A 16,456-nucleotide genomic window follows, 5' to 3' on the forward strand; every position below is an offset into this window, starting at 1 on the left:
ATTGATCGAAGAGTTAAGATAAACAAGAAAGGCTGACCATCTCAACATAAATATTCTGCGAGGCGAGATAGGCCAATCGGTGAAGGCAATAAGAGCGCGAATGCAAATGTAAGGAAAATAACAGATAATAAGTAAAATTAATAAGACTATCATGGTGATGAGAGATTTTCTGTAACGCTTCATGTCAAAGGCCTCAGGTTGGTTTGGCAGTGATTGATTCTGAATCTGAATTCGGTGCCGTCGACAAATGCGATAAATCGTCGAACAAGTTGATGTGTTTACCACGATGCACAAAGCGACAACGAAGAACGAAAAAGAGCGATGTAGCTCGTTGTCAATGAGGAACGTTCCGGCATACACCACGCTTGTTAGCCAGATGAGGCAGAGTGCGAGGATAGTTTTCTTTACGGTAACGACAGCAACGTATCTGAGATGCAGTATGAGAGCAAGACATCTGTCCACGCTGACCGAGGTGAGCGTCAAAATTGTAGCGGAGACGAAGAAGGCTTGAATGGATCTGAAGATTAGACGAAGAACTGGATATTTTTCTCGGCTCACTTCGTAAATCAAAACCACAATGAACAACGGCTGGACAATCAAACCGACTGCCAGGTCAGACAGCGAGAGTCCCAAGAGTAGAATATTAGTTGGCTTATGTAAAGTTGGCTTGCTCCAAATTGCACCGAGGACAAGGAAATTTCCAGCAAACGCCGTCAGCGAGAACACCACGTTTAGAACGCAGACAGCGTCGTAAAACTCGGCGTAACTTTCCCCTCCCCATGTGGGATTATTGCTTTGATTTGAGTTGTTGTACATTGCTGTAAAACTTCACGGCTTGTTGAATCTGAATACGAGTATAGACAGTCCGCCCTCATGCACGGTGTGTCGTGTTTAACTGGTCTGCTGTGGAGTACCTCAAGTAAATCAGTGATTACATTATACCCATTTGCTTGCCAGAGAATAAAGTCCATTAAGACCTAGATTGAGTGGGTCGCTGCCTTAATAACATTTCTTTTGTTTTAGACAAGTACTTGTCTTTAAAGGATTTTAGAAAAATGTAGTAATGACCGATACGGCGACTCTTTTCTAGTTCTCAGAAATAAAAGTGAGTTTATTTTTAGTATACCGCTTGTGAGCACTTAAAAAACTGATTTAATCGCAATTGAACAGCGTTTAAAACTTGACCTTTAATTAAAATTTTTGGGCAGTTGAACTACTCAGCTCTATACTTTGCAGCATTTTCAGGTCATTATCTTGAACTGAATTAGTGACAATTAAAGTGGAGACATAACGTCAATAAATATGAGTTACTTTCCTCAACTACCGCCTGGCACTTAATTTTTGCGCGGGAGTTAAATTTTGCGGATTTTTCGAGAACTAATTTTTGATATTGCAAAAGAGTGGCTTTCTTGTTGAGCGGTAAGTTTTGCGATTTTCAGAAAGCCGCGTTTGACTGGAATTCAGCATTTTCATCTTTTTGATCTGACTACATGCAACAACAAGTGGAACAATTTGCCGCGATTTAAATTGTAAAACACTGTAAACAGTGTCACTCAGTATTAAAATTACATCTTGCCCTTGTGTGACTGTTGCTTCTGCAATGGATCAGCAATAACTACGGTACCACTTGATGTATTATCACACCTGCAGTGTACCGACGGCAATTTATCGTTTTATTTCTGAACGTTTTGATTCTAATTTCATCGTTTTGTTTCTGCAGAAAGAAACGTTTTAAGTTAATGGCCCTTAAAAGATTCTACTTATGCTTTTTTGTATGCACAATTTTGCCAATGGAGTACTTTTTTGGAAAGAAAATTTTTGCGGTAACCTTTTTTGGGGATCTTGGAAAAAATCGCAAAAATCGCAAAAATTAGAACCCGCAAAAATTTCGTGCTTAACGGTAGTCAATTACTATGATGGGATTAGAATGGATCATTTTTCATCAAAGGAAGCCGATAAATAATTCGATCTCATTTTGTGTTGTCCTTTTTTACGTACTTTTGGCAGTTAGCAGTCTTAGCGATAGATTTTCACCGCCAATTCTAATATTTTTCACGAAACACGACAACTGAGTAGATGAAACTAAGTTGGAATTCTTTTTTTAAGGTTTCGATAAAATGCTTTCAAAACAAATAAATACCCAGATCTGGACTAGAAATGTTTTTCAATGCAAAGCTTTATGGTCACTTATTTTCGTGAGTGTTTTTTTCTTATTTTCCGTGTTCAACAATTTCTAATTAAGAGCGCTGTTTATTTAACGACACCTGTGATATATGAAACGAATGTGTGTTCATTAAGTGAACAAGTTGTTATTGTTATATTGACGTATATGGAACAGGTTAATTACCACAACAACAGCTAGAATAGCTTGTCAAAAACGCCCTTAATGTTAGCTAGGTCTTCCCCTAGATTTCACTTAAAATCGCCTATGATTATATTCCGTAAATTCTAAAAAGTATTTAAATAACACAAAAATGTTTTTAAATGTCTCCAAAAACCCTCTAAATATCTTATGCTTGTTTTAAAATAAACCGATTTTTAATGACTTAGACAATAATTTTCAAATTTTCCATGAGAATTTTCAAACTTTCCATGAGAAGAGGATTCAGGCTTATCGATGTTACCAGCATTCGCCATCTTGAAAGATTGTTGTGTTAGAGTTTTTAGTGAAATAAAATATAATTTCAAGTAGGGAACCGCTTAACTGGGTGGTTTCTGGCACCAAAGAACTGAGTATTGTTGCAAGAAGATAGCGAGGAAAACACAGGCGGCCAAAAGAGCTATGAATTAAAATTTTAAATACTGATCTCTCAGTGTCTGTTTTACGTGTTCATAAACACGGACAAAAAAACCAGGCCAATACCCAGCCATCTTGATCGAACAGGCTAGGGGAATTAATTATTTGTTATATGAAAAAAAAAACCCCGCAATTTTTCCTGCGGGACACAGCGGGTAATCCCGAGCAGGCCAGATAGCCTCATCTTGCCCGCGCGGGTAGCCAATCACAGTGCAGGATTCGCTTCATCTTGACCGTTCAAGGAGCTAGCCATATAACAAATTTGAATAACGATCTGTATACTTTTTTATTAAACAACACATTCAGTTAACACATTTATACTTAGGTAATTTTTATGCCGTCAAAAGGAACACTGCGTGTTTAGTATGCAGTTGACGACGCCAAACTTGGCGTAGCTTTTGTGTGTTCTGGTGTGGGATCATTTTTTTTATTTGTTTCAGTGTAGCCCACTGTAAAAGTCAACGGCTCCGTTTGTACGCTTGTGGAGAACTCGATAGGCTCTCTGTGTCGTGTTACACTAGTTGGAACACCTCACATTAATTCTGTTACACTTATTTGTTTGCCAGGGAATGAATTGATAATTAAATGAAATGCATGCAGTCGAACCTCCACTAACGGCCAGCTCTCTGTAAAGGCCACCTCTCTACATCTGCCACTGTAGTGCCGAGGTCTTTTAGAGGACCTTTTGAGCTAGCTTATGACAAAAAATTGGAACAAACTCGTTCCGTTGTCTTAAAATGTACGTCTGTTATGTTTATAATCCCTAATTAAGAGAGTCGTTAGGTCTTTTAAAATGACTTTATGTAATTTACGATATAGTCATTTGTTCACGATCACGAAAATTTTGTAGGATGTAGCGCTTACAACTGAAAGCTTGTCGCAACGAAAGGCGAGGAAACTGTTACAATGTCTCGCTAGGATAGTTTTGTTGTACATGTATCTTCTTGTAGCAGTTCCAATTGTCGGGCCACCTATTTCTCGCATTTAGCGCATATACAGTTAACTGTTACCCGCTGAGTGAAAGCGACTTTTCTATTCCCCTTGATCACGTGGTACGTCCTCATCTCATACACTGGCTGGCATTTCGGGAGGCCGCAACTGCCAACGTTATGCAAACACTGGAAAGAAAACTCTTTACATATTGCAACCACGCCAGATGCATTGAGAAGCCTCCGCTTTACACACTTGTTGTCTCGTCGGATGTGGCTTGGGAAAGACAGGTCTGGAAGTGTGACAGTGGCGAGAAGAAGGAAACACGCGGTTACAATAGACACACCCTGAAACCAAAAGTCAAAATATAGTTGTAGTACTGTATCTTTCATAAGTCCGTTTTCCTACCAAGGTGGCTGGGTCATACCATTGTAGGAAACTCAGTTCCTCTAGAGGAGAATGTTTCGCTTAAATTTTACACGATTGTAACCAATTAAATGAAAGATGTTAAATTTGAACAGCGGAGAAAGATGAAAAGACATGAATAACTTTCGCAGTTGAGTCTTCTAAACATTTTAAGCAGCTGGGCAAAAATAAATTCTGAAAAAATTCAGGCTTGAACGTGATTCGCATCGAGCCCAAGAATTTTGCGATACCGGTGCAGCCGGCTCTACCAATAAAAAAATTAAGCCAACTGGGAGCTGGTCAATATGTGAATTCGTAATTTACCTGTGGATGGCGAAGAGAGTAAATGCGCATTTTTTCAGACGTTATTTTCACAACTCCTGAAATTGTGTACATTCCGCAATCCTCGAACTAGTGCCTACCCTCAAATAAGCGCCCCCTTTGAATAAGCGTCCTTCCTGTCAGCCAAAATTTAAAATAAGCGCCCCTCTTCCCTCCCCTAGTGTATGTAAAAGTGCTGAGACAACAGAGGATGTATAGTTTTGGTCGTGTTCAATGGCAAACAAGTGATGTTCGACTTATTCAAGCTCTGCAACGGATGGTAGTGAAGATCTGCTGATTCATTGGCTAAAGCCCAACCAACCTTACGCAGCAGGCTTAGACCGGCTAAAGGGGTTATATTACGTAGTTCTTCAAGAGAGACAGGATCATTCTGAGACTTCTGAGGGACTGACACACACATATAGTGCAAAAAACCAATCATATCTGACCAAAATTTGGGAAAAGTTAAATTGGTGCCCCCCCCCCCCCCTCGATTAAGCGCCTTGCTCGAATAAACGCCTCGTCTTCTCCTAAATTTGAAATAAGTGCCTGAGGGCATTTACGGTAACTGCGATGACCATTCATGTCCTTGCAAAATGTCTTGTGTCATGTTCTTGGATCGTGCTTTGGAAATGCCTCCGTTTAAATATGATTGAAAACGGAAAAGGAGCGACTAACATGTACACTAAGTTGCTAAAAGAATGAAATGTATTCTTAGGGAAGTATCCCGAAGCAGCGACGGTGAACGTCGCTAAAAATTCAAAGCGGCTGAAGCCTTGTCTACTCGTATCCGGATATTACTTTTTTCCATTTTCAAAAACTACGCGTCCACATGCACACGGGGCTTATTAAAATCGTCTTCGCTTGTCCACACGAGACGCTAAAACGATGGAAATACTAGGGCGTAGAAAAGAATGGCTCCATTTTTTTCTGCGCTATGGAAATACAATAGAGAACATGCGCGTTGCCAAAAATATAACCCGCAAGCAGCTCTGGGCACCATTTTGTACGGTATTTACTCTTATTCGTCCGTCGATCTCCTTTTAAGCTTAGAACATGTTTACGTTTTACAGCCTTTGTTCTCAACACTGACACAGAAAACATCCTTTTTATGTTCATCGCTTCCTTACAAAGTCAGCTTGAAGATTTAATAAGGTGAAATGCATCTGTATGCATGCTATTAGGCTTGAACGAAGCCCGAGTAGAAACGACACATGTTGTCTGTCCGCCATGTTGATTTTTCACAAGCGGAACGCGGACCGAGATAGACTGGACTCTATCTATGATTTCATCGTATTTTAATTTTCAAAAAAATCCACCCTAGACAGCATTTACGAAGAACTGCATTTTCGGTGCTCGAAAACGTCGTGTTAAGTGTGGGTGGAACGCTAAACCGGAGGAAAAAAAAAATAGCCGTTTTAAAAACATATCTGTATACGTGTAGACGAGGCATGAATTGCGCTCGTGCGCAGAGCTCTCGGCTGAAGCCAGTTATATGGAAACTCTAGAAAGACTAGAAAGTTTGCATGGAATGAAATCAATTTTGTCTAACCACATACCTTCATTGCTGATAGGCCCTGATTTCCCCTTTAGTTTTCCTCTGCTTATGAGTTATTCTATCTGGTAGCAGTTATCCTGTGAACGTTATTTTAGATTCTGATTAAATTAGAAAGGTTCTTGACAACAATTGCTTTTAAACTTTCTAAAGACTTTCACAAGTTGTTCTTAATGTATAAGTTCCTTCCGTTGGATTTCACCAGTGTCCTTGAGCTCACTTTCTCGAATATTGTTCTATAATATGATTGGTCTTAGTTTTCAAAATAAAATCTACAGCACCTTATAGTTTACTAGTGAGCGATGGCGTGAAAACAGGCTTCCTGGATTACTGAAATCGTGAAAAATCAAGAATTTACTTACCAAAAGCAAAAAATAGCTAAGTAAGCGAGAATATAGTCCTCTTGAAAACTGAATGTTCCTTTACAAACGACTGAATGTTCCTTTCTTCAGCACAGTCGATAAAAAAATGGTTAAATTCCTATAGACTAGGCATATTTATACACGTTTGAGATACTCCTGAAAGCATCGACTTATTTCCTGTAACAAGTCTTTAAAAACAACAATTGCTTTTAAACTTTCTAAAGACTTTCATAAGTTGTTCTTAATGTATAAGTTCCTTCCGTTGGATTTCACCAGTGTCCTTGAGCTCACTTTCTCGAATATTGTTCTATAATATGATTGGTCTTAGTTTTCAAAATAAAATCTACAGCACCTTATAGTTTACTAGTGAGCGATGGCGTGAAAACAGGCTTCCTGGATTACTGAAATCGTGAAAAATCAAGAATTTACTTACCAAAAGCAAAAAATAGCTAAGTAAGCGAGAATATAGTCCTCTTGAAAACTGAATGTTCCTTTACAAACGACTGAATGTTCCTTTCTTCAGCACAGTCGATAAAAAAATGGTTAAATTCCTATGGACTAGGCATATTTATACACGTTTGAGATACTCCTGAAAGCATCGACTTATTTCCTGTAACAAGTCTTTAAAAACAACAATTGCTTTTAAACTTTCTAAAGACTTTCATAAGTTGTTCTTAATGTATAAGTTCCTTCCGTTGGATTTCACCAGTGTCCTTGAGCTCACTTTCTCGAATATTGTTCTATAATATGATTGGTCTTAGTTTTCAAAATAAAATCTACAGCACCTTATAGTTTACTAGTGAGCGATGGCGTGAAAACAGGCTTCCTGGATTACTGAAATCGTGAAAAATCAAGAATTTACTTACCAAAAGCAAAAAATAGCTAAGTAAGCGAGAATATAGTCCTCTTGAAAACTGAATGTTCCTTTACAAACGACTGAATGTTCCTTTCTTCAGCGCAGTCGATAAAAGAATGGTTAAATTCCTATAGACTAGGCATATTTATACACGTTTGAGATACTCCTGAAAACATCGACTTATTTCCTGTAACAAGTCTTTAAAAACAATATCTGATACGCTTGAATATCCACGTACATCCGTTTCCTACAAGTTTTTCCGGGGTTAAATATGATAATTGACAACTGTTGCAGATAGTTGTTTGTTTTTCGTTGAATGGTCTTGAGCTCCATAAAGCTTAGTTAATTTCGTACACTGTTTAGCAAGTTCAGGGTGTGTTGTTAAATCTATGGAAACGAGAGAGTGGTCTTGGTGTGTAAATATGCTTCTGTTTTGAATGAGTTGTTTAGGGAAGATTTCCTCTAATTCTACATCACGTATGGGGTTAATCTTTGTTTAAAGCAGGTTAATGTTAAAAATTTTGCGGACTCTTTTAGAAGCATCACTTTTATTCTTACCTTTTCTCTGCCACGTGTTGGTTTGACAGAACGTGAGGGCTCAAGAGTATTTCAGGACAGAGGATCTTATCATGCGGAAATTTATGCTGTAGATCGCTTTTCTCAGTCTTGTTTCGAGACGCCTAATAACTGATAACAGTTTACGGTTGTCAAAATCGTAACGGCTACTTTTGAAAATGTATGGTTGCTTAAAGTACGAAATGTCAAGTTCAGTATAAAATGCGTTGGTTTACAATGCTTACCACCACTGTTTGTGATATATTTTAATCAAGCTACGTCGGCCTAAGGACAAGAGCTAAGAGTTTAAATGGTGCAACTTTAGTCACCTTTGGGTAGTCACGCAACGCTAACGCTTACCGGGCTGCGTGACCTACTGGAAATCTTTTTCCACAAGACTCGACGGAAATATTCTTTTCACTTTATTAAGAATCCTCACAGGCGCAATAGATTTAAATCATTTCGAACATTTGTAAGCGCGGCTAAAAACACCGATAATTACATTGTGTTTAGCACTTCCGCTTTCCTCCAGGGTGTGACTTGATTTGGAATTAAATAGGCTGAAGACAGAAAATATTGATAACCTTTCTTTCCCGAAGAGAGTGGGGGGTGGGGTGGAAACCCATATAAAAAGGACAGGGGTGTTCGTCGTACTTTTTAGGGGTTAAAAAGTGGTTTTGGTATCTTTTAGAGTGTTCAGCCTCAAAAGGTCCGCAGCGGAATCCTTTGTGGTACCTTTTAAGGTACTGAGCCGAAAAAAAAGAAAATATGAAGGAGATATGGTGTTCTGTTACCTCTTAAAATTTCGATGCACGCCCCCAAAACAGGCCTGATCAGGGATTGTTTTCAAAATTTCCGACGAGGACCCCGTTACGTTTTAATATGGGACTCTGCTATATAGAAAACCTGTGAATCTCATGGGCTTTCTTATTGGTATCTATTCCTTGGCATAACGTTGCTTTTGAAAGCGAAGTTTCGTGATTTTCGGCTTAAATATGCACAAATAAAATTCTGTCTCTTAAACTGCAGTCATTAATTTAAGAGCTAGTGTCTTAAATTAAGATTCAATTAAATTAGGAGCTAGTGTTTTAAATCTTTTAAATTCTATGAGCGTTAGTCAACACAGCTGCGTCTCGTTGACTGTTTGCCAACGGAAAAATAAGGCTTGTAGTCTAATTTCGACTAATTGTTTATTTTCAATCGTAAGGTTGCAGCCATCTTGAATTTGAACACGATAAGGGCTTGGGAACGAGTTAGCTTCTTCACTTCCGCGTCTTCCAAATCCTATAATAGCTACCGGAAGAAGCTAAAGGAAGCATCAAGTAAAGATTCCTTTGGAATACCCGCGCTAAAGGAAGCATCAGGGAGAGATAGCAATATCACTTCCTTTGGAATGTCCGCGTCCGTATGTCGTTTAAGCAACTTGAGCAGAAAGTGCAACAATAAAGAAACGCTGGGCTTCAGCACATGAGAAACCTTGAAATGTATAGACATTTCAGTCGTTACACGACGGCTGTAGAAAAAGTATTTGCTTTCTTCAGTCCAAAATAAAATGAGTATCTTATGACTTTGCGCGTGTTCTCAGCTGTACGAACGGTTAGTTCAGTTTTTGTTTGCGTGTTTTGATGCATCAGGATCAAATTTTCAACTGATGCGGAACTGGGGCGTTCAGGGAAGCCACGCATTGTTACAGAATGTTACATGCATCGTTACAGATTTCTCGCTGCAGCCCGTCAACTAGGGCCCCGTACACAATACACCAGTGAAAATTTGAAAACGCAGCTTCATTTCTCCGGTTAGGCCTACCGTCCACACTAATCCGTCACGAAAACGAAGCCATTTCGAAAACGCTCTTCAAACCGAAGCAATTTGAAAACGCCGGCTTTGCGTTTTATTTTAGCGTGGACGGAAAACATTTTGAAAACTGAGTTTTTCAAAAACGATGGCATTACGATAATCATGGGATTTCCCTCCCGAGTTTTCCTCAAACACAAATCCAAAATGACCCGTGATTGTTGCGTTTTCAAATTTCTCCGGCGTAGCGTGGACGGAAAACATTTGATACGTTTTCAAATTTCGTCGGCGTAACGTGGACGGAAAACATTTGCAATTGATGCGTTTTTACAGTGAAAACGCCGTTTTCAAATTTCTCCGGCGTACGTGTGAACGAGGCCTGAGCCCCCGAAGGTTTATTAACAATTATAGACACTTAGGCCATGTCTTATTCTATCATGCACACGCCGTGAATTAGAGAAGACGAGAGACGTTTGGAAAACACGCTTCGCAGGCGAGTGTTTTTCCGCTTTCCAAAAGTTTTCTCAAATAACCGGCACATCGTTCTGTTCTCGATAAAACGTTTTATGCCTTATGCGAAACATTACATACCACAATCTGATGGAAAAAAACAGCTTTTAAGCCGGCCGATGCCGATGCACCGTTTACAAGATTCTCTATGATTGATTTAGCCAAACGAAACAATAGGTAAACAACTCAAATTACGCCCCTAGTCCTAAAAGAGGTGCAGATTAACGAGAATGAATCAAAATTGAGGTTTTAAGCCCTGGCGAAACGGACTCGCAAGTAGACTTAAATTGAAAACCTGGATTTCGGGTGTCTTCATAGTAACTTCGGATATTTTCTTTGTAAATTTGCACTCGTGCTAAATGAAAGCTGTACTTCTGCTCAGCCAATCAGAATCGAAACATTCCTTATCCACAGAGACCCTGGTTTACCCTATAAGAGAGAGAGAGTGACGGAGATATGAAAGAACTCGTATGCTCTGCACTTGACCGCTGCAGCCCTGACTGCTAGCCTCTTGCATTCTACTGAGCAACCTCGTTCCCAGGCTCTCTCACCTCGCCTCCCTTTTGTTAAGGGAGGCAGAGGACAGAGAGCCTGGGGACAAGGTTGTAATCTGAGCGGCAGTAAACATTTCTGCTGGCGGTTCGGTTTTGGATTATTTTCTACCTGGAAAGAGCTTCTTTGCACTTTTCGCATCGAACTAAAGATTGGAGACCACACGTCGCGTGTCAAACCGTTCTGAGAAGAAGAGAAATCCATTCGCTCCCCGCCGAAATGTTCCGACACACCTTACAAGGGAAGTACTTCCGGCTTTTGGCAGTCGTGTCTTTCGCTTTCTTGATAATTCCTTCGTCTTCGTCTCCAGCAGTCGGTGTAAAACCGAATGGATGCGTGGAGGTGGCCGTTTATGCGAAAAAAATGGCGATCGAGGGCATGACAATTGATTTAAGGCTTGTGTCGAGCATTATCGACTGTATGAAAGAACTGCACAAGCTATATCGAACAACTGACTGGAAGGAAATTCACAACATGGTCCCAAACGCAGTGAGGGAGGTCCTTCGTAACGTACCGAATCTGGGGAAAAAAGCTCTCGCCGTTGCGACGAGAACCCAAGGCCTACTTTTTATGCCGTTGTATTCTCTGTACAAAGCTGTGGACATGTTCCATCAAGCGATGACGTTGGACATGGAATACAAGAAATATCGGAAAGAGTTCGAAAGGCTGCAAGTAGAGCTGGAACGTACAATAGATCAGATACATACCGAGCTTCTGCCAAACTGGGAACACGCAAGTACTACGGCTCTGCAGAAAACTACCATGGAGGTGCTCCAAAAGTTAGATCGCTTTTCTGCCGATCTCAAACAGCTAGCTCGATTTATCAGAAGCGACATCGATAGAAGCCACAGCAATAGAGACTGGGCTGTTACTTCTCTATTTGGCTCCGTATTTTTATTTGTGACGTCCCTTGTTACTGGAAGTGTACCCGGCGCTGCTTTCTCAGGGGCTGCTACCCTAACAAGCCTAGCCACCGACGCTGCTCTCGCCGGAACAATCCATAGGCTGGAATCCCTTCAACACGAGGTGGAGATTACGTGCGACGAAATCAAGGAATACCGCTCCCGTATGGTACATGAAATAAGTCTAATGCGTAGAGCGTCTACGAGCGACTGTTCTGTCGTATTCCTTTTCTTAGTTGCCGCTATTTCTTTGTACCTCGTTTACCGTAGGCGTGTTGTGTAGGGTGAAACGGTGGTGGACGGACCGACGGGACAGACAGGGACGGGACGAGGACTTCAACGGGACGAGTAGGCGCGAGACAAACGGACAAGCGACTCCCACGCGTACAGTCGGCCCCGGCAGGAATTGGACGATTCCGATCGCCGCGAGGGCTAAGTAAGATCAAGTACAATCATTTGGACAAAAAGGCACTGAATAGAGAAACTGCCCTTCCTGTCGAATCGAAACAGGAGGAGAACAAAAACGACAGCGTCCAGCATAATTCGACGTCAGAATAGCACGTATATAACGGCATCAACGGCAAACAGTCTTCATTTGAATGTTTACCGAAGGATCTCAACCAGCTTCTTAATACAACAAGAAAAACAGTATCACAGGAAAGTAGCGCTCACCGATCAAGTATAACTTTCACAAAAGAGCCACCGTGACACTACAGGATCTCATCATGGCTATAGATTCCAAAGTTAGAACCACCCTCTTTAGCATAATAATCAACAGTAGACATGGTAGAGGAGAGTACTCTTCAGTAGCTTTCATTTGAATGTTCAAACTTTAGGAGTAGCTGCTCATTGTTACAATTCAGAATCCCATCCGCAGTTTCAGGCCCCGTCCCAGGCACATTACACTGGAAGAAAACAGCTCAGAGCTTTTCCAAAACTCACTTCAAGCCGGAGGAATTTGAAAACGCTGGCTTTTCGTTTTCGTGCGGACGGAAAACATTTTGAAAACGGAGTCAAGTTTTCCAGAACGATGGCGTCCCATAATTATGTGATTTGCCTGACCGAGTTTTCGTCAAACACAAATCCAAAATGACCGGTGATTATTGCGATTTTAAATACCTCTGGCGTAGTGTGGACGGAAAACTTTTGATGCGCTTTCAGAGTGAAACTGACTCCGTTTCCAAATTCCTCCTGCGTAGTGGGAAGGCGGCCTCAGAAGTAAAAAACACTGCATATAACATAATTACCGTACCACAGCAAAGTACTGCTCAGTGCCTTAAATTAGACTGAGCTTATTTCATCAAGACCCACCAGTGAGAGCCAGATTACCTAGCAATGGGTAAAGTATTACTGAAAAAAAGCAATTTTTAATTCAACAGGATAATATGTATGATAACTTTTTCACATCAATGAAAACGGATTACAATTCTTGCCAGGTAGACTGCTAGCGTTTTATCCAGGTCTTAGCCGAAATAGCAAACCTTCTGTTTTGATCCGAAAAAAGTGGATTGCCCAGGAGTGTGTCATGAAGTAATTCCATTTTAGAAATAAACGATTTTGAACAGAAAATTTCGTGACAAAGCTGTCAGAAGACAACGAGTGTTTCATGGAAAACACGATAAAGTTGCAGATTACACGATACTGTCTAAGCAATGAATTAAACAGTGAATCGAATCTGAATTAGGAAGAAATATTAGCTGAAATAATAGTGACTGAACTTCAAGATTAAGAGAATCGGATTAAATAAATAATTGATTTAGTTATGGCGAAAATAAGCAAAGAAAAACTAACAGAAATAGTGAATGCTGCGCCAGTCTTAAGGTCAAAATCAGAAAAGTATTCGAAAAATACATCTAGAAAGAAAGGTAAATTACAAATTGAATTACCACAGAACCTAACTTCATGCTAAATGAAAATAAAACTAAAAAAGCAAAGAAGGAAACGAAAGTTAAAGTTATGAACACTTGAAAACAACTTTGTGTCTAAGGAACACTGCTTGGAAAACGAAACAACAGTCAATCGACAATGTAACAGGATCAAAGGAAAGGAAAATGAATTTTTGAAACGATATCTTATCTTTTTACTTCATTCGCTGGAACAGTATCTTATTCATTGGTAGAGTCTGCATACGGGTAATACGAGTGAAGAATTGTAGTGGTTTCGCTCGAAAACGGTTTGGAAGAAGCTTGCAAGTGATGCGACCTATGTGGGCATCTTACATGTAAACTGACACTATTTTCCTCTCGTTTTGGAGCAGTCTGGCGTCCTTAGGCAGGCTGCAGTGTCCTTGGTATTTTAAATATCTTGGAAAATTTCCCAAACTATTCTCAAAACTTAGTATATTTTTCAATTGTGTTATTTCCAGGATTGAAGATTGGAGATAAAGAATAATTTTGTTCTAGTTCGTTATTTATTTCAAGGAAAACGTCGTTGTTCATACGTTCAGTGAAACAAACAAACAAAAAAAAAATTAAGCGAGTATCGTCATGACCTACAGTCCCGTGATATGACAGACGACTAGAACGATACGATAGTCGCTGAGTGGAAGAGAAAGGGAATTTTTCAACTTTGAACGCGCAGAAAAAAATGATAAGAAACACTTCACCTGTTTGTAGTCTGCGCAGTCGGGGGGATTAGCAGGACCGCGAACGAATTTCCTTGAGCGGCGAAGAAGACCGCTATTTTCCTCTCTTTTAAAGATACAGTAATCTGGCGCGTGTCCAGCGCAGGGCCCTGGGCTCCAGGCTCTTGTTTACCGACAGGCCAGCGGACATTGCCATTGGAATACGCACTAACAACGTTTGGGCTCCATCTTGCTGGCAGTAGCTGTCGTCAAAATCCATCATCTTTTTGAGCAACTGAAACAAATATTTTCCGCTGAAGACAAACTTCGTTGTTGAAGCTTAGCCCTGCGAAAGCGTCATGGCGGATGCTACAGCCAGATCGCTACAGTATGAGTACAAAGCGGTGAGTTAAGCATCGAATTTGGTGGCGCTGTGGCCACGTGGTTATGAAACACTGCTAAAATTTGGATAGATCGGCGTCAGATCGGCGTTTTGCAGTTTTCTAATGTTATGAGAATGCGCAAACTTTACTTGCAACCTTGGGATGTATTTTCACCTCACGGAAAATACCTAGTAGCTTGCAGACTTGCTTTAGAATTGGCTTACCCTAAAACGTACATTTAAGCTTATGTTACTAAGCTTAAGCTTATATCTTGTGGCAAGAGATACACACTTTGAGAAAATCAGAAAATGCTCTTAGACTATTTTTTGGCAGAAATGCTTCTAGTACACCAATATTTCAGATTTTGGATTAACCCTCTGTATGTATTCGTCAGGTATACTTTTTCATTACTACATTGTACTGTAGGTTGAATCTTTACATGTTATGGTACAGTCGATTCAGTAAACTCTGTCTGAAGTGAGTGTGTTTGAGACAGGACTGTCTGTCTCTCTGTGTGTTTGTTTCAAAGAGGTGTCTGCCTAACTACAGCGTCTATTTTGTCTGTATGCTAGTTATCAACTTCTGAAAGTCAGTTGTATGTAAAAACGACTGAAATGTTTCAACTGTCAGTCTATTGTGATGGAGCTGTTTCTTCCGGGATTCCTTCATGTCTTCTTAGCACTGCCGATGTGAATTACATAATCTGTTTTTTCTTGATCTTTATGGGCTAAAGTGATTGCCTTTTATCCAGCATTTAACTCAGATTTCATTCTTAAATTCTTGCAGAACTCCAATCTTGTATTGCAAGCTGATCGCTCACTGATCGAGCGCCGTGGACGTGATGAGGCCACAGGAGAGGTTGTGTCCCTTGTGGGACACTTGGGAGGGATTAAAATGGGAGACAAGTACCAGAGAACCAAACCTCCTGTGTCTGAAGAGAAAAAAGCCAAGTAAGTTGCCATGGCTACCTGGCACACATTCAGGGGTTTCGTTAAGGGCTGGGCACCTTGCAAATTGGCCGGCTGTGAGGATCATTTTGCCTGCCTGGTTTGACCATCTAGAGGAAAGTTTTTCTCATAAAGAAATTCAGCTAAAAACTTTTACCCACCTGTGAAAACCAGCTGACCTCCTCCTGGAAACGTTAATGGAATACCTGGAGTTTGTGCTGTAAAACTGTCAAAGTAAAACTTCTCGCCAAAGAATACAACACATTAAACCGAGAATGTACTTAAACTCAGACCACATGTAACTGCTGTCTACCAAACCTCCTATGATTGCATTGATCGTAATGATGAAAAAATTCTTTTACAGGCGTCAAAAACTGGTGGAAAGAGAGGAGTTTACCAAGAGCAAAGCAAGCAGCAGTTTGTTGTCAGATGATTCATCAGACTTGGCTGGAGTGCGATATAGGCCGAAAACCAGGGAAACCAAATCCACCTATGAAGTCCTCCTTAGCTTCATTCAGGCTGCAATTGGTGATCAGGTAACAGTGCATGTCCTGTACTTTCTTGGTTTGATACAGGGCTATAATTAAGGGCTGTAGCCCGTGACACCTGTTATGGCAGAGTATGCTTGATAAGCACTCGATGCAACATGTACATGTCCAGGTGAACTTGCCTGTTGTTGAAAGAATTCACCCACAGAGTAACAAGTTTGTTACGAGTGTGAAGATCAAGGCTGCCGGCAACTCAGTACTTGATGACAGCCCTGCAGTATATACATGTACATAAACCTCTTGTTATAAAAAGAACATGTTCATATACTTGTAACAAGCTGCCTGATTAAATTAATGTAATCACAAGTCCATTTTGTTTTAATTTTTTTTTTAATCAGCCACGTGACATTTTATGTGGAGCAGCAGATGAAGTACTTGTGGTGTTAAAGGACGACAAGATGAAGGTACAAAGTGGTTTTAAAAGAATTACGGTAACCACAAATAATTAGCTTGTAATGGTTGGACAGTATAGAACC

The 16,456-nt window shown here is 40.3% G+C and overlaps 4 protein-coding genes across 5 annotated transcripts in view; 2 read left to right on the forward strand and 2 right to left on the reverse strand.

Annotated features, from left to right (window-relative positions):
* The window catches only part of LOC110046257 (adenosine receptor A3-like), a 1,514-nt gene extending 683 nt beyond the window's left edge, over positions 1–831 (reverse strand). The window contains exon 1 of the mRNA XM_020751945.2: positions 1–831. This exon is cut by the window's left edge and continues 683 nt beyond it. Within this exon, the coding sequence (XP_020607604.2) occupies positions 1–816 (816 nt within the window). The 5' untranslated portion in view covers positions 817–831.
* A 2,233-nt stretch (positions 832–3,064) lies between these two features.
* Positions 3,065–14,265, reverse strand: LOC149117644 (uncharacterized). Of its 2 annotated transcripts, none has more exons than XM_089283371.1 (3): positions 14,145–14,265; positions 6,013–6,088; positions 3,065–4,074 (listed from the first exon to the last, which is right to left on the reverse strand). In XM_089283371.1, exons 2-3 carry the CDS (start codon positions 6,016–6,018, stop codon positions 3,769–3,771), a joined length of 312 nt encoding a protein of 103 aa, XP_089139497.1. In that variant the 5' UTR covers positions 6,019–6,088; positions 14,145–14,265; the 3' UTR covers positions 3,065–3,768. The 2 variants fall into 2 exon arrangements, with proteins under 2 accessions (XP_089139497.1, XP_089139495.1); XM_089283369.1 differs by lacking the exon at positions 14,145–14,265 and adding an exon at positions 6,371–7,437.
* Positions 10,690–13,609, forward strand: LOC110051075 (uncharacterized). Its single transcript, XM_020757047.2, has one exon. The coding sequence runs from the start codon at positions 10,857–10,859 to the stop codon at positions 11,820–11,822; it is 966 nt and encodes a 321-aa protein (XP_020612706.2). The 5' UTR covers positions 10,690–10,856; the 3' UTR covers positions 11,823–13,609.
* A 46-nt stretch (positions 14,266–14,311) lies between the features above and the next one.
* LOC110051093 (U5 small nuclear ribonucleoprotein 200 kDa helicase-like) overlaps positions 14,312–16,456 on the forward strand; it is a 31,003-nt gene continuing 28,858 nt past the window's right edge. The window contains exons 1-4 of the mRNA XM_089283356.1: positions 14,312–14,506; positions 15,272–15,435; positions 15,797–15,968; positions 16,319–16,384. Of these exons, the coding sequence (XP_089139482.1) occupies positions 14,462–14,506; positions 15,272–15,435; positions 15,797–15,968; positions 16,319–16,384 (447 nt within the window). The 5' untranslated portion in view covers positions 14,312–14,461. The remainder of the gene's footprint in view (positions 14,507–15,271; positions 15,436–15,796; positions 15,969–16,318; positions 16,385–16,456) is intronic.

This window comes from Orbicella faveolata, unplaced genomic scaffold, assembly GCF_042242905.1.
Source record: "Orbicella faveolata isolate gen_17 unplaced genomic scaffold, um_ofav_v1 contig_1, whole genome shotgun sequence".
Lineage (NCBI taxonomy): Eukaryota > Metazoa > Cnidaria > Anthozoa > Scleractinia > Merulinidae > Orbicella > Orbicella faveolata.

Excerpts from the sequence above, each read along its gene's own strand:
- LOC110051075 (XM_020757047.2), top strand. The coding sequence starts at position 10,857 with ATGTTCCGACACACCTTACAAGGGAAGTACTTCCGGCTTTTGGCAGTC.